The sequence below is a fragment of the Cucurbita moschata genome, unplaced genomic scaffold, assembly GCF_002738365.1.
Source record: "Cucurbita moschata cultivar Rifu unplaced genomic scaffold, Cmos_1.0 Cmo_Scf00050, whole genome shotgun sequence".
In the NCBI taxonomy this organism is placed as follows: Eukaryota; Viridiplantae; Streptophyta; class Magnoliopsida; order Cucurbitales; family Cucurbitaceae; genus Cucurbita; species Cucurbita moschata.
Genome location: NW_019268566.1, coordinates 683,022 through 704,808, shown reverse-complemented (window position 1 = coordinate 704,808; position 21,787 = coordinate 683,022). Strand labels below are relative to the sequence as shown.

The window sequence follows — 21,787 nt, the reverse complement described above, 5'->3', positions numbered from 1 at the left end:
CAAATTATTTTTGAAATTTTTAAAAAAGTTTATAGGTGTTTTTAAATTTTTTTAAAAAAATTAGTAATGAAATTTTTGAAAATTAAAGGATATTTTCATTTTAAAATCTATAATCCAAATATAAACTAAATTCAAATTTTAAGAAATATTTAATAGAGAAATTAATGTAAAAAAAAAAAAAAAAGAGAAGAAATGATTTTATTTTGTTTTTAATTCTCTTAATTCTATTTATTTCTCTTGTAATTGTTTAATACTATTTTAAAAATGGGTGGGGGTAATAAAACATGCGGGACAAATTCTCCATGGCTACCACAAAATTTAATGAAAGCAAACGTCCCATAGCCTGTTCATCTCAGAAAGTCATTACAAACGCAGTTCAAACAGAATAAACCAACATGAACCTTATTTTCAAGGACAGTATTTTAAGGTATCAGCACAACTGACCCTGTTGTTTTTCGGCTCTCGAGGTCAGCGTGCGCCCGTGCAGCTTCAAATAAAGGGTATGTATGATTAACACGAACCCGTAAAGTGCCAGATTCTATGTTTGCAAATACCTCTTGAGCAGCCTCCAGCAGCTCGTCCCGGGTCGCAGTATATTGCATGAGGGAAGGCCTTGTTAAGAACAGAGATTTTGCTGCAAGAGCTGAGAGTGGAACTGGGTCTGCTGGTCCTGATGATTGTCCAAAACTCACCATGTAGCCACGAGTTTTCAGACATGCCAATGATCCCTGCTTATGAAACAAAACGAAAGAGTTCATGAATGAGGTCATCTCTTCCCAGAAACAGTCCAGTTACTATGATACAACTAAAATCAGCAGTTCAAGTAGGATACCTGAAGCTCAAATTCAGATCGTTTATTGCACACGAGTCGGTTAAGATTTTAACTTATGATCGAATAGAATTTCATTCATTATATCATTCCACATTTCACCACACTATCTAAAGCTGAGACAGAAACACAGAAGGGTGGGACAAGAAGAATACAGTCAAAGCCAATGGTATAGAAATCGAGACGATTCAGTCAGTTTTCAAGCTTCACTACCCTTCCACTACACACGGTCATGCAAGGCATGTTGCCCATGACCGCATGCCCGTTGCATGCCAAAACCCTTGTCTTGTATCACCTTATTGCTTTTCTTTACTGTTTTCACGATTTATAGTTTCTTTATTGTATTTTCTAAGTGTATGATGTTTTGGCAGAATCATGTCTACGCCTGGTAGACCTATAATGCCTCAGAATGTCTATAGGAGGATGCGACTAGTCGTCAATTCTTCCTACCTTGAGTTATATGCTATTTAAGCCGTGGTTCTTTCTTTCCTTAAACTCATATAACGTTGCTTTCTTCATTTCTTTCAAATCTTGCTTTTGAACTCTCTTTCAAAAATCTTTCTCTACCCCCATTTTCTAAAACTTTCTTCTCAAAGTGGGGCCAGATGCTTGGGTATACATTGTCATGCCGAAGGCAACCAGATTTCGAGTTGGTTCACTTGGTGGTGAGAGTGAGTGTTACACAATCGCTTAGAAACGTCCCGTAAGAGCACGATTGTGACACTGTGCACCCACACACAAGTGATTTACAAACTCCTTAACTAACTCATGCATAACATCATCTAGTTACATCATTTAGGCTCAAGCAACTTTCTACAAGTGAACTAGATTGGGAGCATATTCTTCAAATCAGTACAGCAGGAAATTTTAGATCATAATAAGCATTGGTGAAACTTCAGTAAAGGAAGAAACCTAATGCTCCCAATCCGTGGCCAAAACTATAGCTGAGAAGTTATATTTGATTAAGAGGTGGGAAGCTATAAAGAATCAGTATCTAAGAATTGCTAAATTGTTCAGAAGTTAGAAAAGACAATTCCTTGCAAGTCACAACAACTTAGAGTTTCTGCAAGAATACTTAAAAACAAGGTGAAAAGTAGAATTATTACCTGAAAGGTATCCTTTCCTACAGAGTCATAAACAACATTAACGCCATTTCCGGAAGTTATCTCATTAACACGAGCAACAAAGTCCTCTTCCTTAGAGATAATAACATGATGGCATCCATCCTCCTTGGCTTGAATTGCCTTCTCTTTGGTTGAGATAGTACCAATGACAGTGGCACCAAGACTGTTAGCCCATTGGCACAACAGGGATCCAACTCCACCAGCTGCTGCATGAACGAGGACAATATTTCCCGGTTCAACCTGTAGAGAATATCAGACAAAATCTCGCTGGTCATAAAAATGTTGGCAGTTCTGCTACAACATGTAACATTGATGCAATGGAATGAAGAAATTACATCATGTAACATTATTCTCAGAGACGTGTAAACTATAACAGCCCAAGCCCACCGCTAGTAGATACTGTCCTCTTTGGGCTTTCCCTTTCAAGCTTCCCCTTGAGGTTTTTTAGACGCGTTTTAAAACTTTGAAGGGAAGCCCAAAAAGAACAATATTTACTAGTGGTGGGCTTGAGTTGTTACATAAACGATCCAGATGTACCTTAAATCTAACATCTGCCAATAAATACTATAAAACAAAACCAACCTTATAACATCGACGTAATAGAAATTGGGCTGTCATACCCTTCAGCATGACAGATGCTGCAATTGTGGGATCAACTGAGGGAGGAACTGGAACAACTTTATCAGCAGGAAGTATTTGTTCTTCAGAATATGAACCCATTGGGTTCCCAGCATAAGCAACAAGATCCCCAACTTTCCTGTCGTTTACTCCAGGGCCAACAGCGGTCACCACCCCAGCAGCTTCCATGCCTGCATAGTAAATTATTCTTCAATCATGTGGCATGTAAAATAAAGGTCACTTCTACTGCATTCTAATTGAGTATTGGCCAAGTAATCTTTGTGTAAATACACAATATAAATTTAAAAAGAGGACAATAAGTATTTTCACTCAAATACAACATTTTATGGATAACAAAGGGACAGCAGTTAGAATTTTTAAATTTCAGCCTTGAAATTCAATTTTGAGTCACCAAGGACCCTAACTTCTTCCTTATATTGCACGCATGGAGGAATTAAATAAGTTTCAAAGTTGATATGTGTAATAGTTCAAGCCCACCGCTAGTAGATATTGTCCGTTTTGACCTATTACGTATCGCCATCAGCCTCACGATTTTAAAACGCATCTACTAGGGAGAGGTTTCCATACCCTTATAAGGAATGTTTCGTTCCCCTCTCCAACCGATGTGGAGTCTCACAATCCACTCCCTTGGGGGCCTAGCGTCCTTGCTGGCACACCACTCATTGTCTGGCTTTGATATCATTTGTAACAGCCCAAGCCCACCGCTAGCAGATATTGTCTGTTTTGCCTCGTTACGTATTGTCGTCAGCCTCACAATTTTAAAACACGTCTACTAAGGAAAGGTTTCCACACCCTCATAAAGAATGCTTCGTTCCCCTCTCCAACCGATGTGCGATTTCACAATCCACCCCCTTGGAGGCCCACGTCCGATGTCTACCTCTGATACCATTTGTAATAGCCCTAGCCCACCGCTAGCCGACATTTTCCGCTTTGCCCCATTACATATCGTCGTCAGCCTCACAGTTTTAAAACGCGTCTACTAAGGAGGTTTCCACACCCTTATAAAGGAATGCTTCGTTCCCTTCTCCAACCGACGTGGGATCTCACAATATGACATTGTAAAGTCCACACATATTGTAAGCCACATGGAAAACCTCAATGTCAATGACATCATTAGTCCATAGCCCTCAGTTTAACCAACTTCATACAAAACTCTATTCATCTCACACGCTAAAACTTGTAATCTTTAGAAGAAAAAAAAAAGGCACAATTAATGGCTGCATCCAACTAGAACAGACAATATCTCAACATGCAATCCAAAGCCTTCAAACTTCACAGGCAGGAATAAATCACCTAAACATGGAAGAAGGATAAGATGCCACTAAAGAAACCTTATACAGAATCCATGACCTTACAATGAGTTTAAAGAAGAGAACAGAACCTGGAGTAAAGGGCATGGTAGCAGCCTTATAATCTCCTTTCCTGAAGTATACATCAATAAAATTTAGACCAATCGCCTTATTTCTAACTCGAACTTCAACCTCCTTCGGCTCTCCAATATCCACATCCTCCCATTTAAGAACCTGTTACAATCATTTTCAATGAAAAATCTTACGAGAAAGCAAAAATGTACTAGTTAAGTATAATTCTACAGTAGGTTTTCTCTAATGCATACAGAATTCACATAAATCCATGCTCAGGCGAAGGAAAAGAATCGAATACTGAATCAACAATCGGAGAAAAGGGGACTAAACCTCAGGGCCACCAACTTCATGAACCCTTACGGCCTTAACCATTTCTGGCGCCGATAATTCTACTCGCGAAGAAATTGCCCTCGCTATGAAATTTTCAGCCCCGAGCTTCAAATCGCAGCGATGAGTCTCAGACGAGCAACTCAGTGAAGATGGAATTCGTTTGAAGAAATGCCGGGAAACGATGGGGCTGCAGTGGAAGAGTCTGGACGAGGGAAGAAGAAGACGAAGGTCGCAATGGAACTGGGAAGTGATTCTTGGCAAGAACATCTATGGCGGATTCGTACACCCAAAATCCTAATGCAGTTGCATGAACTGCTGAATCAAAATTTTGACAGAATTAGAGCTAAATTCATCAAGATTGTAGGAATTAATAGAACTTTACCAACATCCACTGTTTCTCTCGGTTGAGTATCACTACTCCACCATTGCATCAATTCATAAATCAATTTATTAAATTGAAATGTTAAATAACTAATGGGCCGAATGGGCCGGTTGAGCGCTTGTGTTAGGCTATAAAAAAAGTACGAGATTAACAAGTTGGGTCGATCCGACCCAAAAAAAAAATGTTAACCCGACCCGACCTTAAACCCTACTTTTGGGTTGGTCGAGCGGACTCGACCCTAAACTCCTTATTTTTTTGGTTGGACGAGTGGACCCGACCAAAAAATGTAAACTCACCAATCGAACTGGATTTTTTATTTTCTAAAAATTTAATCCAAACTTAAACGGAAAAAGAAAAAATCTAACTCAAACTTGAATTGGTAATACAGGTTCGTCGAATTATCCGGTCATATGAATTCCTCTCATCAAAATAAGAAGTTTTGTCTCCATTTTATTTTCACGAATCAACGAGCGTAAAGCATAGAATAATTTCAATTTTGATTTTAATTAATTATTCTTATTTTAATTTCTTAATTTTTAAATATTTTATTTTAATTATTAACCTTACCTTATATAATTTTAAAATTTTCAATTTGTTTTCCAAAATTTATATTGAGTTTAAATTACCGTGACATGATTTTTCAAAGTCTCGTACTATATTCAAAGACTTAGAAGAAAATACTTAGTATTCAAATACAATCTGTACTTTTCATTTTTTTTATATAATATATGTTTTTAAGTAAATAGTTTCATATTAATATAATGATTTTCATCTTATGATATTCACTCGATAAAGACGTTATGAAATAAATAATATTTATTTGTGGATTTTAATTTTACGACTAGTTTATAGGAACTATTATTAAAATTTCAAATTGGAATATAATAAGTTATTAATAGTGAAATAAATAATAAATAATGTTTGAGATTTGTAATTGATATTTTATCTACTCAATTATGTTAGAATTGACACGTTATTAAACCAATATCGTAAACTTTTAAATTTTTTTATTACCTTTTATAAAATTAGATGTTTGATTCACGTTTCCATATTTGTTAATATTTTAAAAATTATAGTTTTAAATATACACATCTCACTTGTTTCCTCCCGTCAATTTTTGTATTTTGACTCACATTATTTTTTTATTTCGAGAATCAAAATTTATTTACGGCTAACATTTGAGATCCTAAATAATTGAGATTTAATATTTGAGTGACCATTTAAATTGAAAATTAATGTATATATATATATAAATAAAAGTTTAGTATTTGAACTCCTAATTGTATGTATTTCTTAGCCCACTGCTCTCAAATATTGTTCACTTTGGTCTGTTACATATCGTTGTCCGCCTTACCATTCTTTCCAACGAATGTGGGATCTCACAATCCACCTAGTTTTTACTAAGTCCGGAGGAATATTTTGTCCCCCTCTTCAACCATTCTTTCCAACTAATGCGGGATCTCACACTCCACTTAGTTTTTACTATGTCCTGAGGAATATTTTGTCCCCCTCTTCAACCAAGAATCTCACAATTCAAGTCCCAACGTCCTAGCTAGCTCTAATACCATTTATAACCGTCAAAGTCCACCGCTGACATATATGGTCCGCTTTGGCCTGCATATTAGCATCAATTTCACAATTTTAAAATGCATATGTTAGGAAGAGGTTTCCACATTCATATGATGAATATTCCGTTTCTCTCTCCAAACGACATAGGATCTCACATATTTAGTCTCAACATGCTAAACTATATATATATATTTAAGAGAATCTTAAAACTTTTAATTCTGTTGGTAATGCTCATGGAGACGTGTGACCTTTTTAAAAAATTTATAAAACTATTAGATATAGAATTAAAAGTTTAAAGTTGTGTCAGATATAAAATTCAATTTTATATATAATAATGGGTTTTTATTTATTTTTAAATATATCCAATAATTATTAGACCCAAAATTTAAAATTAGACTATATATTTGTCTTGTAAAATTAAAAAAACAAACTTATAAACGTTGACGGAGTGGAATAGATATTAAAAAATTTGCTATCACTAATAAAATAAAAAAGAGAAAATTGTATTATTATTATCTTTACTAATAAATGGAGTCTTTGTTATTTTTATGGGAAATTTAAAATTTTAATGTTTGAAATTAGATTTAAAATTAAAAATCACAATTTTATTTTGATTTTTCTATATTATACATTAAGCTATCCCAATCATCTCCATTTTGGATGTTGATACATTATAATTTAAAAATTGGTTTATCCCATTATCAATATTATTATTTTAAATTTTTTTAATTATTTATACAATATTACAAATCTCCATACTACCATCATTATTGATATAATTAAAAAAATATAATTTGAATACAGCCTAACTAAACAATATTCCTACCCAACATATTTAATATATTAAAAGGACAATTAAAAAAAAAATCATTTTATTGACCTTCGTTTTTTTAAAATAATTATATTATAATTTGAAAATATTAAAAATACTTGTTGTGGGTTTGATAAAGATTTTATTTTTAATTTTTAATTTTGTTTATACTTTTATTTAATCCATTGCTAATATATTTCTATAACTAAATTAGTAAATTAGAGAAATTATATTCCAAGTCTATTTTCTTTATCATATCCATTTAATAAATTATATATAAAAAATATGTACGATATAAATTTAATAAAATTCTAGAGAAAAACAATGTTGAAATTTATAAAATTTATTAAAAATATTTGAGGATTAATTTGTATATTTGTTAAAAAAAATTTGTTGGAAATTTTATTTTATTAAAATTAATCAATTTAGGAAGATTTTCATAAATTAATTGAACGGAGGGTAAAAAGTGTAACACTGTTTCTAGTCCAATTAAATGAAATTAAAAGTTTAAATTCGAAATTATATAAAAACAACCAAAAAAAATTCAACAAAAAAAAAGGAAAAAAAATTAATACCCATAAATTTTAGAGTTGGATGAACAAACATCCAAAACAAAAAAAAATTATTTTACAGCTATTTTCAATTGATTTCATTCACCCATTTTAAATTATTAAAATAAAATTATTATTCACTAAAAATGGGTCGAAGTAATAATAGGTAGAGAGTTAACCATTTATGAAAGGTTGTGCCGTTTCACACGAGGTCGATTCATTGTTCATTGCTGCACATTGGAGCATGAGTATTAGAAATTGGGTAAGGTGGGCCAGAACGGCATATGAGGAGTTATTACTTAATATCACCTTCAAAGTCTTGCTTTCATGTCTGCGAATGAGTTTATGAATGGAAGACCAAGAACAATTTTGACCAATTTCCCCATTTCTTCCCTTTCCCACACGAACACGATTCCCATTTTTTCTTTGATTTTCTGTGGACTTTTAAACGCAGGTTTTCTGGTTGCGAGGCACGGTGGACTTGGGCATCTCCGGCGGCGGATTCTGGCCGTGGAGGGTACTTTTTTCATATTCTCTACCTCTTGCTAGTTTATCTGTACTCTGTTTGAACTGGGTTGTTCTTAGTTTTGGAATTCCAAGCAGCTGGTGCTCCTTTCTTTTGATTTGGTGTTAATTGATTGACTGGGAAATCCTTATTTGTTGCTGCTTTTGTTGTTTGATGCTTTGAATCTGATATACTGTCTTGTTTCTCTCCAACTTTCTGGGTGTTTATTGAACTCAGAGGGCATTGGATAATTCTCTTTGTATCAAACAACTTCCCTTCCCCCAAAGAACTTTCATCCTTCCACTTGAGCTGCTTACAAGAGGTTGATATTGTTCCTACATACATGAACGGATTTCTTAGCATGTTTTTTCCTCACTCGTATTTTTGTAAATATCCCTAAAAGGTCACCCTATATGAGATCCCACGTTGGTTGGAGAGGGGAACGAAACATTCCTCATAAGGGCGTGGAAACCTCTCCTTAGGAGATGCGTTTTAAAACCGTGAGGCTGACGGCGGTACGTAACGGGCCAAAGTGGACAATATCTGCTAGCGGTAGGCTTGGACTATTACACCCTATATATGATTGACGCAAGGTTAAGCTTGACGTTTTTATGACAGCCACTGAAAAGAAAGCTATATTTGTTGGTATAAATAGTAACTAGTAACTCTTGTCTAATCATGCTTGTATAGTTTCACGATACGTATCAATCAAATGTGGTGTTGGTTCATTCATGTCGTGTCTCGAATTGGTTTCACATGCTAGAAGGACCTGTGTTTGAATCTTGAAGGGCCTGTGTTTGAATCTTTGGCTAGAACGTTACAGTATCATACAAGATATCTGGTCCAATATGTTAGCTAGGAGGTCCACTAAATATGAGCCATTTTTCTGTAAAAATTTATGTTGTTTTGGTGTATTATACTTAACTGACATTCTTTCCACATTTCTCAGACAGTTGGATGCATTAGAGTTGCATCATTATGGAGGGGATGGAAGAGGAAGCCGATCTTATTTCACTGCCTTCCCCTTCTCCAGTTGTAGCTGTTGCTATCAGTGGGAAGAAGAACAGTAGATATATAATTAGATGGTCGTTGGAAAAGTTTCTACCTGAGGGCATCATTAATTTCAAGCTGCTACATGTCACCCCGAGGATTACTACTGTCCCAACTCCAAGTAAGCCGTGCACTTCAAATTGAATATGTTTTTGGTTGTTTATGTGGAGGTTCACTTTACGCTTGGTTCTTGTACTGAAAATTGAAAAGTACACACTTCTGTGACCATCTTGAGAAAATCCATGAGCTTCCCAAGTTGATTGGAGAGAGGAATGAGTGCTAGTGAGGATACTGGGCCTCGAAGGAGGGTGGATTGTGAGATCAGAGAACGAGTCAGCGAGGACGCTGGGCCTGGAAAGGGGGTGCATTGTGAGATCCTTCATCGGTTGGAGAGAGGAACGAAGCATTTTTTATAAGGGTGTGGAAACCTCTTACTAGTAGACTTGCTTTAAAAACCTTGAGGGGAAGTTCGAAACGGAAAGCCCAAAAGCTCTGAAGGAGGGTGAATTGTGAGATCCAACATCGGTTGGAGAGGGCAAGGAAACATTCTTTATAAGGGTGTGCAAACCTCTCCCTAGCAAATGCGTTTTAAAAACCTTGAGGTGGAGTTCGAAAGGGAAAGCCCAAAGGCCCGGAAGTGGGGTGGATTGTGAGATCTTACATTGATTGGAGTGGGGAACAAAACATTCTTTATAAGGATGTGGAAACCTCTCCCTAACAGACGCGTTTTGAAAACCTTGAGGGGAAGTCTGAAAGGGAAAGCCCAAAGGCCCCGAAGGGGGTGGATTGTGAGATCCCACATCGATTGGAGAGGGGAACGAAACATTCTTTATAAGGGTGTGGAAACCTCTCCCTAGCAAACACGTTTTAAAAACCTTGAGAGGAAGTCCGAAAGGGAAAGCCCAAAAGCCCCGAATCGGGGTGGATTGTGAGATCCCACATCAGTTGGAGAGGGGAACGAAACATTCTTTATAAGGGTGTGGAAACCTCTCCCTAGCAGAATACGTTTTAAAAACCTTGAGGGGAAGTCCGAAAGGAAAAACCTAAAGAGGACCATATTTGTTAGCAGTGGACTTGCACTATTACATGTAGTGACCCCAATATATGCAAATCCACCCTCACAATGTAACCTCGAACAAAGTTGCATCATGAGGTTAAGAAATGACGCAGGAAACTAGACCATGGAGCTATAGTACTGACTATGCATAGGACTACTAAGTTGAAAAGACAAGGTCAGACATGCATAGGACTACTAAGGTGAAAAGACAAGGTCAGGACCATTCAGAGGGTAATAACCTCTCGACATGACCAAGTTACTTCAACCCTATACGTTATGTTCATTTTTTAATTCTTAACGTGTGAGACAAAATCTTCATTAGACGTAAAAATTGATCAGATTTTCCTTATACTTCCTTGTGGCTAACACTAAACTTTATCTAGATAGCATATTCAAGCTATATACCAATGTTGATGCAGTGGGAAATTCAATTCCAGTTTCACAAGTTCGTGACGATGTCGCTGCAGCTTATAGGAAAGAAATCGGGTGGCAGACGAACGAAAAGCTTCTTCCATACACGAAGATGTTTGCTCAGAGAAAGGTCTGGCCTTATACTAATTTGAACTGTGGATGGGAAAACAGAATAAGCTGAAATCTTCTTTCAAAATGTAGGTTCAACTTGATGTTGTTACTCTTGAAGCAGATGATGTAGCAAATGCAATCATAGAAGAGGTCACAAAGTGTTCAATCAGCAAGCTTGTTATAGGAGTTTCATCACAGGGTTTTTTCTCAAGGTAATTAGTCTTTAGCATGCTCTTTACTAAATTAAGATATGTAATGACAAACATCAAATGAAGGTTTCTGTAGGGTTGTGAAAGTTATAAACGAGATTAACGTGGAGACATCAGGACACAAGTGCCTGATTCCCACGTTGGTTGGATAAGAGAATGAAGCATTCCTTATAAGGGTGCGGAAACCTCTCTCTAGTAGACGTGTTTTAAAATTGTGAGGTTGATGGCGATACGTAATGGGCTAAAACGGACAATATCTACTAGGGGTGGTCTCAGACTGTTACAAATGGTATTGGAGCCAGACAATGGGTGGTGTGCCAACGAGGACGCTAGCCCCCAAGAGGAGTGGATTGTGAGATCCTATATTGGTTGGAGAGGAGAATGAAACATTCCTTATAAGGGTGTGGAAACCTCTCCCTAGTAGACGTGTTTTAAAACTGTGAGATTGATTGCGATACGTAATGGGCTAAAACAAACAATATCTATTAGTGGTGACTTTGGGCTGTTACAAATGGTATCAGAGCTAGATATCGGTTGGTGTGCCAACGAGGACACTGGCCCCAAGGGAGGTGTGGATTATGAGATCCCACATTGGTTGGAGAGGAGAACGAAACATTCCTTATAAGGGTGTGGAAACCTCTTCCTAGTAGACGTATTTTAAAACCGTGAGACTGACTGCGATACGTAATGAGCTAAAACAGACAATATCTACTAGCAGTGGACTCAGGTTGTTACAAATGGTATCAGAGCCAGATACTGGTTGGTATGCCAGTGAGGACACTGGCCCCAAGGGAGGTGTGAATTGTGAGATCCCACGTCGGTTGGAGAGGAGAACGGAACATTCCTTATAAGAGTGTGGAAACCTCTCTCTAGTAGACAGGTTCTAAAAACTTTAATCGGAAGCCCAAATGGAAAAGCCCAAAGAAGGCAATATCTGCTAGCGGCGGGCTTCGATTGACATTATACTAAGTTCTTACACTTTGTCGGGGACAGTAAGCCTAAAGGGACAACTGCTGCTTATTTTCTCATTACACTTTGTTGAGTACATATTTCAGCTCTCAAACATAGTATTATGTTTATTTTCTCATCTTCTTGTCGTGTCTGGATGACATTTTTTGGCAGGAAACTAAATGGTCTATCCTCAAGAATATCAGCACTTGCACCAAGACATTGTACAGTCTATGCTATTTCAAAAGGACAATTAGCCTCAATACGGCCGCCTGATATGGAGACAAACGTGAGCATTAAAGATGATGCGAGTGAATCAAGCTCTGCAAATAGCTACTTGAGCTATTCATCCAGCTCAGTTACTGGTAGCCATTAGCTTTGATCTGCATGCATATTTTACCAGCATTCAACCAGAGATAGTGTTTGTTCATCTTTAGTTCATATTATAAATTTTATTATTCAGTTTTTCCTGTTTTGTTGATACAGATAGCAGTTCGAGCTTAACTACGTCCTACTCCGATTTCCCTTCTTCTTCCCCGTCCCTACCGTTACAACGATTTCAAGCTCTTTCAACCATCAACCAGACTCTTCTTACGACGAAATCAAGCCCCATTAAAGCTGACCATTCTAGATGTCAATCTGTTGATATTGAGGATCAGGTGGATGGCGTTCGTTCTTCTTCCTATGTTTCGGATTGCGTACGAACATTGAGTCGAGACTCTAGCTGTAAAAGTTTGCCGATGGATGGCCAATCTTGGGTTGATGAAGCTTCGTCCTCGGGCGCGTTCGGTGATCATGTTTCATGTGAAAGTCAGGTAATCCATCTGCTGTTTGCCTTGGCTTGTTGTTAGTTCAATGGATCATTTCATATGTTCCCTTGGCTTGTTATCTTTTGGTCTCTTTGGCTTGAGCATTTGCATCCATTTAAGGCTCTAATTCTTTCTTGGAGAGCTTCTATATAATTCACCACTAGTGGTTGAGAGATTATAGCTTTCCTTTCAGGTTTTAAAACGCATCCATTAGGGTGAGGTTTTTACATCCTTATAAAAAAATGTTTCGTTCCCCTTTCCAACTAACGTGGGATCTCACAATCCACTCCCTTAGGGGCCTAGCGTCCTTGCTAGCACACTGCTTGATTGTTTGGCTATGATATCATTGTAACAGCCCAAGTCCACCGCTAGCAGATATTTGTTTTATTTAGACTTTTCCTTCCAGTTTTCCCCTCAAGGTTTTCTGTTAGAGAGAGGTTTCACACTCTTATAAAAAATAGTTCGTTCCCCTCTTCAACCAATGTAGATCTCACAATCCGGGGTGACCCAGTGTTCTCTCGAGCACACTGCCCGATTGTCTGGCTATGATACCATTGTAACAGCCCAAGCCCCCACCGTTAGCTGATATTATTCTCTTTGAGCTTTCTCTTCTTGACTTCTCCTCAGGGTTTTAAATGCATTTGACGTCTATTAGGGAGAGGTTTTCACACCCTTATAAACAATGTTTCGTTCCCCTCTCCAACCAATGTAACATCTCACATCGACAATCCACGACTCCAGTCTCAGCATTATAAAGACTTCTGGGATACAACTTTCATTCTGACATTCATTTATCTGATGTTACTATGACGACATATTTGTATATTCAATTTGTTTCTTGCATTGACAGACGGATGTCAACTTTGAGCTTGAAAAGTTGAGAATCAAACTAAGACACGCGAGAGGAATGTACGCAATCGCTCAACGAGAGACGATCGATGCCTCTCGAAAGGTAGATATCATTTTTCTATTCATCATTCATAACCTATGAGTAATATTCCCTCTACTTGTTTTCTTTTCATGCTCTTCGACAGTCACCCCATTATTGATTCTTATCAGCTGAACCATCTAAATAAACAACGATCCGAGGACGCTAGGAAGCTCGACGAGATCAAGAACAGAGAGGTGGCTGCCAAAGAATTTGCAAGGGAAGAGAGAACGAAGCGTGAAGCTTTAAGAAGAGAAGCAAAGTACGTAAAAGAACGCGCCGAAAGAGAAGGCATCTATAGGAAGGAAGCAGAGACAAAAGCTCTTCAAGATGCCAAAGAGAAAGGAAAGCATGAGAATGCTCTTGAAGGACCTCTGCAGCAATACCAACATTTTCAGTGGGAAGATATTGTTTCTGCAACATCATCTTTCTCAGAGGATCTTAAGCTTGGAATGGGAGCACATGGAACAGTTTATAAGTGCAGTTTACATCATACAACTGTAGCAGTAAAGGTTCTTCATTCTAGAGATGATCACAAAAAGACACAATTTCTTCAGGAGGTGAGTGAACTGTTCAAAATAACATCTTACAAACTTGTTGCTTTTAGAATTTCGTTATGCTTTCGATCAATATCTGTCCCTTGTTGCTTTTCAGCTCGAACTTCATTAAGTTTTCGATCAAAATCTGTCCCTTGTTGCTTTTCAGCTCAAACTTCGTTACGTTTTTTATCAAACCCTGTCCCTTGTTGCTTTTCAGCTCGAATTTTGTTACGTTTTCGATCAAAATCTGTCCCTTGCTGCTTGTCAGCTTGAATTTCGTTACGTTTTCGATCAAAATCTGCCCCTTGTTGCTTTTCAGCTCGAATGTCATTACGTTTTCGATCAAAATCTGTCACTTGTTGCTTTTCAGCTCGAATTTCATTACGTTTTCAATCAAAATCTGTCCCTTGTTGCTTTGCAGCTCAAACTCCGTTATGTTTTCGATCAAAATCTGTCCCTTGTTGCTTTGCAGCTCAAACTCCGTTATGTTTTCGATCAAAATCTGTCCCTTGTTGCTTTGCAGCTCAAACTTCGTGCAGCTCAAACTCCGTTATGTTTTCGATCAAAATCTGTCCCTTGTTGCTTTGCAGCTCAAACTTCGTTACGTTTTCAATCAAAATCTGTCCCTTGTTGCTTTGCAGCTGAAACTCCGTTATGTTTTTTTATCAAAATCTGTCCCTTGTTGATTTGCAGCTGAAACGCCGTTATGTTTTCGATCAAAATCTGTCCCTTGTTGTTTTGCAGCTCAAACTTCGTTACGTTTTCAATCAAAATCTGTCCCTTGTTGCTTTGCAGCTGAAACTTCGTTACGTTTTCAATCAAAATCTGTCCCTTGTTGCTTTGCAGCTCAAACTCCGTTATGTTTTCGATCAATTACGTTTTCAATCAAAATCTGTCCCTTGTTGCTTTGCAGCTCAAACTCCGTTATGTTTTCGATCAAAATCTGTCCCTTGTTGCTTTGCAGCTCAAACTTCGTGCAGCTCAAACTCCGTTATGTTTTCGATCAAAATCTGTCCCTTGTTGCTTTGCAGCTCAAACTTCGTTACGTTTTCAATCAAAATCTGTCCCTTGTTGCTTTGCAGCTGAAACTCCGTTATGTTTTTTTATCAAAATCTGTCCCTTGTTGATTTGCAGCTGAAACGCCGTTATGTTTTCGATCAAAATCTGTCCCTTGTTGTTTTGCAGCTCAAACTTCGTTACGTTTTCAATCAAAATCTGTCCCTTGTTGCTTTGCAGCTGAAACTTCGTTACGTTTTCAATCAAAATCTGTCCCTTGTTGCTTTGCAGCTCAAACTCCGTTATGTTTTCGATCAAAATCTGTCCCTTGTTGCTTTGCAGCTCAAACTTCGTTACGTTTTCAATCAAAATCTGTCCCTTGTTGCTTTGCAGCTCAAACTCCGTTATGTTTTCGATCAAAATCTGTCCCTTGTTGCTTTGCAGCTCAAACTTCGTTACGTTTTCAATCAAAATCTGTCCCTTGTTGCTTTGCAGCTGAAACTCCGTTATGTTTTTTTATCAAAATCTGTCCCTTGTTGATTTGCAGCTGAAACGCCGTTATGTTTTCGATCAAAATCTGTCCCTTGTTGCTTTGCAGCTCAAACTTCGTTACGTTTTCAATCAAAATCTGTCCCTTGTTGCTTTGCAGCTGAAACTCCGTTATGTTTTTTTATCAAAATCTGTCCCTTGTTGATTTGCAGCTGAAACGCCGTTATGTTTTCGATCAAAATCTGTCCCTTGTTGCTTTGCAGCTCAAACTCCGTTATGTTTTCGATCAAAATCTGTCCCTTGTTGCTTTGCAGCTCAAACTTCGTTACGTTTTCAATCAAAATCTGTCCCTTGTTGCTTTGCAGCTGAAACTCCGTTATGTTTTCGATCAAAATCTGTCCCTTGTTGCTTTGCAGCTCAAACTCCATTACGTTTTCAATCAAAATCTGTCCCTTGTTGCTTTGCAGCTGAAACTCCGTTATGTTTTCGATCAAAATCTGTCCCTCGTTGCTTTTCAGCTCGAATTTCGTTACATTTTCGATCAAAATCTGTCACTTGTTGCTTTTCAGCTCGAATTTCATTACATTTTCGATCAAAATCCGTCCCTTGTTGCTTTTCAGCTCAAATGCATTACGTTTTCAATCAAAATCTGTCACTTGTTGCTTTTCGGCTCGAATTTCATTACGTTTTCGATCAAAATCTGTCCCTTGTTGCTTTTCAGCTTGAATTTTGTTACATTTTCGATCAAAATCTGTTACTTGCTGCTTTTCAGCTCGAATTTCGTTACATTTTCAATTAAAATTTGTCCCTTGTTGCTTTTCAGCTCGAAATCTTGAGCAAAATCCATCATCCTCATCTACTACTCCTCCTCGGTGCATGTCCGGACATGAACTGTCTGGTTTATGAATACATGGAAAATGGTAGCTTGGAGGATAGGTTATACTGCAGAGGCAATACACCTGCAATTCCATGGTATGAGAGATTCCGAATAGCTTGGGAAATAGCCTCGGCTCTCGTCTTTCTTCACAGCTCGAAACCAAAACCGATAATCCACCGTGATCTTAAGCCAGCAAACATATTACTCGACCGAAACCTCGTGAGCAAAATCGGCGACGTCGGTCTATCTACCGTGTTCAACTCGGACCCATTAATGTCTACTGCATTCAAGAACAGTGGACCTGTTGGGACTCTCTGTTACATTGATCCCGAGTATCAACGAAGCGGATTAATCTCGCCGAAGTCGGACGTTTATGCTTTTGGAATGGTAATCTTGCAGTTACTAACTGCAAAACCAGCAGTAGCACTAACCCATGTGGTGGAAACAGCCATTGATAACTGCAGTTTAGATAAGGTTCTGGATATAGAGGCTGGACATTGGCCGGTGGAAGAAACATATGAACTAGCAAGATTAGGACTTCACTGTGCAGAGATGCAACGTAAAGATAGGCCTGACTTGAAGGATCATGTGCTTCCCTTATTGCTGACACTGAAAAAGGTTGCTGATGAGGCTCGCAGCTTAGCCTCGAAAGTTCCAGCTCCGATTCCCAATCATTTCATCTGTCCAATTCTTCAGGTACGAACAAGGTCAATTTAAGTATAGCTTAACTGGTCTTGTGATTATAACCTTAGAGACTCAAATTTCTAAACCATATAGTACTGTGCTAAATTTCTCCGCAGGACGTGATGAATGACCCGTGTGTAGCAGCGGATGGATACACATACGATCGTTGGGCGATCGAGAAGTGGCTACAAGAGAACGATAACTCACCGATCACGAAGTTGCCATTGCCAGATAAGAATTTGATACCAAATTTCAGTCTTCTCTCTGCAATTGTTGAGTGGAACTCCAGAAAAAACTGATACTCACAGCCATTTATAAGATATGAACTGAAGTTAGCATGTGAAAGTGTCTCATAAGCCACTATTTACTTTTAACTTCCTTCCCCCATAACATTCTTTTAGCCATTATAGGAAAGCTTGAGTTGCAGAGAAAGGATATGATCATCCTGCAAAAAATTAATTACAAGACAAAATATAGTGTTCATATAATGTTCATATAAAGTAAAGTTCAGTTTTGATTTTGCTATTATATCTCGGGTTGACAAGTGAACCTAACCCAACCATAAATTTTTTTTTGGGTTGGATTGGTCGAGATTATTTTTAAGAGTTATTAGAGATTAAATAATAAAACAAGTAATCATGAAATTAAATAAAAATAAGATAAATATATGTTATATAATTATATCATAAGTAAAATTGTATTTTTTAAAAAGAATTAAATGGTTTAATTATTGACATAAAAATGTTTTAAAAATTTTTAAAAACAAAAATATGCTTGTCACTACACTGAAAATGATTTGAATAAATTAATTTCTTTGATTAAAATAATAGATCAGAATATAATAATATAAAATATCTCTGAATTGATATACAAAAAAAAAAAAAAAAACAGCCATATATATTCTGTAGAATTATTAAAATAATAATAATAATAAATAATAAATAATAAATCTATCAGTTGCTCAAAACTCATCTTAAAAAAAACCGTCTCACAGAACGCTTACCCTTTTTGCTGCAATCCAATTCATCTGAAATCCATCTCAATCCTTCCGATTTCTGCAATCTTCGCGATCACTTCCTTGAAATCCGGTCGGCGATCCGGCGAAGAAGAACAACAGGCCTCACCGATCTGAAGAAGGCATCGGAGAGTCCGCTCTTCAGAACCACCGCAATCGCCGCCGTCTCCGCCCGTCTCTTCGGCAGAAAGCAACTCGAGTAAGATCTTGCCGTAGCTGAAGACGTCTGTCCGTTCATCGGCGTCGGTCATATTAATAAGTTCCGGCGCCTTGTAGCCGGAGGCGGCGGAAACTTTGAGCATTTCTCGAGTTGCGGCGGCGTTGAGGAGGAGATGGAGGCCGAAATCGGAGACGTGCGGCTCAAAGTTTGAATCGAGAAGAATGTTCTTGGATTTGAGATTTCCATGAGGTATTGGTTTCTGTAATCCGTTGTGGAGATGATCTAGGGCTCTTGCGATTCCGAGGGAGATTTTGTTAATGACCTCCCAATTTTTTGACTCTGATTCTCGTTCTGTTCAATCACAAGTGAAACAATTGAAATTATTAGGAAAATAGAAACTTTAGGTAATTTGTAGAATATTTTATTTCTTGAAGAGAAAATACATAAATTTGCAAAACAACATGAAAAATCTTTATTTAAAAAAAAAATTATAGTTCATGTAAAATATATAGTAAATTAAACCTAAAAAATGGATTAAAATATATTATTTTAACACAAAAACAAAACATTTATTAAAAGGTATGTAAACTTTCCACCATGGACTGGTTTTAAATTCTTGAGGAGAAGTGCCGGAGGGAAAGTCCAAAAATAATATCGGTTAGCTGTGGATTTTGACAGTCACTTATGGTATCATATCTAGACATTTGATGGTGCCCCAAGGGGTGGATTGTGAGATAGGTTAAGTCTAAAGAAAACAATATCTACCAGCGGTACGCTTGAGCCGTTACAAATGGTATCACAGCTAGACACTCGGCGGTGTGCCATGACGTTTGGCCTCAAGGGGGTAGATTCTGAAATCCCACATTGGAGAGGGAACTATCACAGCTAGACACTGGGCGGTGTGCCATGACGTTTGGCCTCAAGGGGATAGATTCTGAAATCCCACATTGGAGAGGGAACTATCACAGCTAGACACTGGGCAGTGTGCCATGACGTTTGGCCTCAAGGGGGTAGATTCTGAAATCCCACATTGGAGAGGGAACTATCACAGCTAGACACTGGATGGTGTGCCATGACGTTTGGCCTCAAGGGGGTAGATTCTGAAATCCCACATTGGAGAGGGAACTATCACAGCTAGACACTGGGCAGTGTGCCATGACGTTTGGCCTCAAGGGGGTAGATTATGAAATCCCACATTGGAGAGGGAACTATCACAGCTAGACACTGGGCAGTGTGCCATGACGTTTGGCCTCAAGGGGGTAGATTCTGAAATCCCACATTGGAGAGGGAACTATGACAGCTAGACACTGGGCAGTGTGCCATGACGTTTGGCCTCAAGGGGGTAGATTCTGAAATCCCACATTGGAGAGGGAACTATCACAGCTAGACACTGGGCAGTGTGCCATGACGTTTGGCCTCAAGGGGGTAGATTCTGAAATCCCACCTTGGAGAGGGAACTAAACATTTCTATAAGCCGAACAATATCTACTAGCAGCGGACTTGTACTGTTACAAACAAGATCATAGTCAGACATCGAATTGTGTGTCCAAATGTTTAGCCCCAAGTAGGTGGATGGTGAGATCTCACGTTAGAGAGCTGGAATCAAACTATTTTTATAAGAGTGTGGAAACCTCTCCTAGACATTTAAAACCTGAAGGAGGAGAGACAAATAAAAAGGCACCGCTGGACGAACCAGAATGGTCACCATCTCTGATTTCCCTATTGACCAAAACGCCCACAGCCACCAAAAACCGACAACAAATCTGGTTGCCGACATCCCACTCCAAATTAAACTCCATTTTCCCTTCCACTTTCTCGAGAAACAAACAGAAAATCTCACACCAAAAATTTCAAACATACCTCTAATCAACTCCGCCAAATTCCCCTGCCCATAAAACGGGTGAACCAGAAGCCTCTCACCCCTCCCGCCGGCGTAGAATCCCAGCATCGGCACTAAATTCCTATGCCTAATCGAACCCAGAAACCGAACGACGTCGTACTCTCCTCCACCGGCACCCGGCCGGAGGAATCTAAGTAGCCGGGTCGCTTGGGTGCTCTGTAACGAAGCTTTGTACAGAGTTCCATAGTGGGATTTGCCAATCACTTCCCCCGGAGCTTCAAGAATCTCATCGATCGTCAAATCCTCGCCACCCTCAAAAGTTGCCAGCGACGGCGGCGACGGCGGCGGCGTGTGTTCCTTTTTGTTGTGTTCGTCGTTGCAGGGCCTCTCGACGTCGTGTCGATGCTCTGTTAGTGAGAGCTTATGGCGGAAGAAGAAGAAGAAGATGGAGATTAGAAGAAGAACAAAAATGGCGGCCGAAGCTACGAGAAGCATGAATTTGAGCATGTGGGATTGTTCAAACAAATCCAAAGCTTTTTTCTTTTTAATGATTGGATCTTCAAAACTTCTTTTCTTTGAGTTTGAAAGATTTGTGCAGAAGAACAGAGTGAAATACTATACTTTGCGTGCGCAGCAGGGGAATACATCCCATCCAGCCAAGAATGTGGACCCCACTCCTTTATTTTAAAATCTCAATAATATTTTAAATCTTTCAAATAAATCTAAAAAAAAAGTTTTAAATTAAAAAAACATTTCAAAAATATCTTTTTAACTTTTAAAAATATTTAAGTTTGAATGATGATATTGAATTTTTTTTATTGGCAGTGCCGGTCATGTTAGATGAACACGACTCACAATGGTATGATATTGTCCACTTTGAGCATAAGCTCTCAGTGTCTATGTATTGATCGTAAGAACTTTTTTGAACTTATAATTGTTAACAATTACCATTGATAAGTCATATATAGAGCGGTATTATTTTAGGTTGTTTGAGTTTGCTAGAATTGTGTTCTTGAGTATCTAGAGATACTCGTAGAATAAATTTCTTAAGCTTAGCTTGCGTCGTGGAAATTATCTATGATTGACGTGAGCTACGTTCGTTAAAAGTATTATTTTGTTTACGCTTTTGAAAAACATACTAGAAAAGAGATCGTACCCGAAAAAAGAACCTTTGGAGATAAAGAGGGGCAAAAGCTCAAATATAATTGAGAGATTGAGAGTGGTTATGTTAAAAGAATAGATAGGTCCTTCTTCAAAAGCATGAGGTAATGCTAGACTTCATCCCCACACAAGCACTTGCCTTGGAACCACTTATATTGCTGATACTCAAAGATGCTCTTTCTAAGGTGTTTTCTTTTTCTACTTTGGAGAGAATTTAAGTGGATGAATGTTCGTAAATGTTCAAGTTCATCATTAGCCGATATTGTTCTTTTTAGGTTTTCTCTTTTCGAAAATGCTTTGTTCCCCTCTTCAACCGATCTGGGATCTCAAAAAATCCACCCCCATTCGGGGCCCAACGTCCTTGCGGTTTCTCCATCCTAATGCTTTGTTTTCCTCTCC

The 21,787-nt window shown here is 38.1% G+C and overlaps 3 protein-coding genes across 9 annotated transcripts; 1 reads left to right on the top strand and 2 right to left on the bottom strand.

Moving 5' to 3' along the window:
- Nucleotides 1–285: 285 nt before the first annotated feature.
- Nucleotides 286–4,708, bottom strand: LOC111435775 (quinone oxidoreductase-like). Its single transcript, XM_023073316.1, has 5 exons — nt 4,287–4,708; nt 3,974–4,115; nt 2,536–2,762; nt 1,936–2,193; nt 286–728 (listed from the first exon to the last, which is right to left on the bottom strand). Exons 1-5 carry the CDS (start codon nt 4,551–4,553, stop codon nt 423–425), a joined length of 1,200 nt encoding a protein of 399 aa, XP_022929084.1. The 5' UTR covers nt 4,554–4,708; the 3' UTR covers nt 286–422.
- A 3,184-nt stretch (nt 4,709–7,892) lies between these two features.
- Nucleotides 7,893–17,740, top strand: LOC111435772 (U-box domain-containing protein 35-like). 5 transcript variants are annotated; one of them, XM_023073307.1, is made up of 11 exons: nt 7,893–8,116; nt 9,054–9,275; nt 10,595–10,752; nt 10,824–10,945; nt 12,065–12,255; nt 12,377–12,705; nt 13,550–13,651; nt 13,759–14,187; nt 16,475–17,224; nt 17,329–17,533; nt 17,665–17,740. In XM_023073307.1, the coding sequence occupies exons 2-10, from the start codon at nt 9,083–9,085 to the stop codon at nt 17,509–17,511; spliced, it is 2,457 nt and encodes an 818-aa protein (XP_022929075.1). In that variant the 5' UTR covers nt 7,893–8,116; nt 9,054–9,082; the 3' UTR covers nt 17,512–17,533; nt 17,665–17,740. The 5 variants fall into 5 exon arrangements, with proteins under 5 accessions (XP_022929075.1, XP_022929076.1, XP_022929079.1 ...); XM_023073308.1 differs by lacking the exon at nt 17,665–17,740 and having other exon boundaries at nt 9,058–9,275; nt 17,329–17,550; XM_023073311.1 differs by lacking the exon at nt 17,665–17,740 and having other exon boundaries at nt 7,894–8,116; nt 10,649–10,752; nt 17,329–17,550.
- Nucleotides 17,420–20,894, bottom strand: LOC111435777 (putative kinase-like protein TMKL1). Of its 3 annotated transcripts, none has more exons than XM_023073318.1 (3): nt 20,248–20,894; nt 18,216–18,738; nt 17,420–17,507 (listed from the first exon to the last, which is right to left on the bottom strand). In XM_023073318.1, the coding sequence occupies exons 1-2, from the start codon at nt 20,732–20,734 to the stop codon at nt 18,236–18,238; spliced, it is 990 nt and encodes a 329-aa protein (XP_022929086.1). In that variant the 5' UTR covers nt 20,735–20,894; the 3' UTR covers nt 17,420–17,507; nt 18,216–18,235. The 3 variants fall into 3 exon arrangements, with proteins under 3 accessions (XP_022929086.1, XP_022929087.1, XP_022929088.1); XM_023073319.1 differs by having other exon boundaries at nt 17,433–17,513; XM_023073320.1 differs by lacking the exon at nt 17,420–17,507 and adding an exon at nt 17,513–17,657.
- Nucleotides 20,895–21,787: the final 893 nt, after the last annotated feature.